The sequence below is a fragment of the Trachymyrmex septentrionalis genome, unplaced genomic scaffold (assembly GCF_001594115.1).
Source record: "Trachymyrmex septentrionalis isolate Tsep2-gDNA-1 unplaced genomic scaffold, Tsep1.0 scaffold36, whole genome shotgun sequence".
NCBI lineage: Eukaryota > Metazoa > Arthropoda > Insecta > Hymenoptera > Formicidae > Trachymyrmex > Trachymyrmex septentrionalis.
The window spans coordinates 1,907,546-1,908,126 of record NW_017305525.1 but is presented as its reverse complement, the minus strand read 5'-3'; the positions used below and the strand labels follow the sequence as shown (position 1 = coordinate 1,908,126).

The 581-nt window shown below is 25.0% G+C and overlaps 1 protein-coding gene across 1 annotated transcript in view; it reads right to left on the bottom strand.

The window, feature by feature from the left end:
• Positions 1 to 76: 76 nt before the first annotated feature.
• LOC108750326 (nardilysin-like) overlaps positions 77 to 581 on the bottom strand; it is a gene marked incomplete at its 3' end in the record, with an annotated part of 7,264 nt that continues 6,759 nt past the window's right edge. Inside the window, 2 exon segments of the mRNA XM_018489707.1 lie at positions 77 to 147; positions 352 to 482. Coding sequence (XP_018345209.1) covers positions 77 to 147; positions 352 to 482 — 202 coding nt within the window.

Genomic DNA, 581 nt, shown 5'->3' with positions numbered 1-581 from the left:
TTGCCTTCTACGAGGCATTGGATGTACAGATTTTTGGTGAAGGATGTAACAAAATTTTCGAATTTTTTGAAATTACATCGATGTAGAGCATTATATTTGTGAATGTGTGAACAGTTGTGGTACTTTAGTATCCATAATTCAATATTCCTAGGAAAAAGTAGGGAGTATTAAGTTGAATACAATTATATACAGCTATATATGTTAATAAAAAATGATAAGAAATGTAATAAATATTATTTATTTTATATAATTAATTGTTATAAGTAATGTTCAGCAATAATTATTTTTTTTCTATATTATATATATATTTTATAATTATTGCAATTATGTTTGGTAATAAATAGTTCTTACTCGCTGAACTTCTCCGGTTCTATAAATCTGTTGTAGTATGCCTTGAGTTGTTGCCGTTTAATAGTATAAAACAAGTCCCTCGAATTAGGGACTAAATTTACTATACAGTTTGCAATAATCATTAACCAGAACTGCAATAAAAATAAAATATTTATGTTTTTCAAATATATATATCAATATATATAAATATGTATATCATGGTGTGAAAACTTTTCTTTTACACACACACA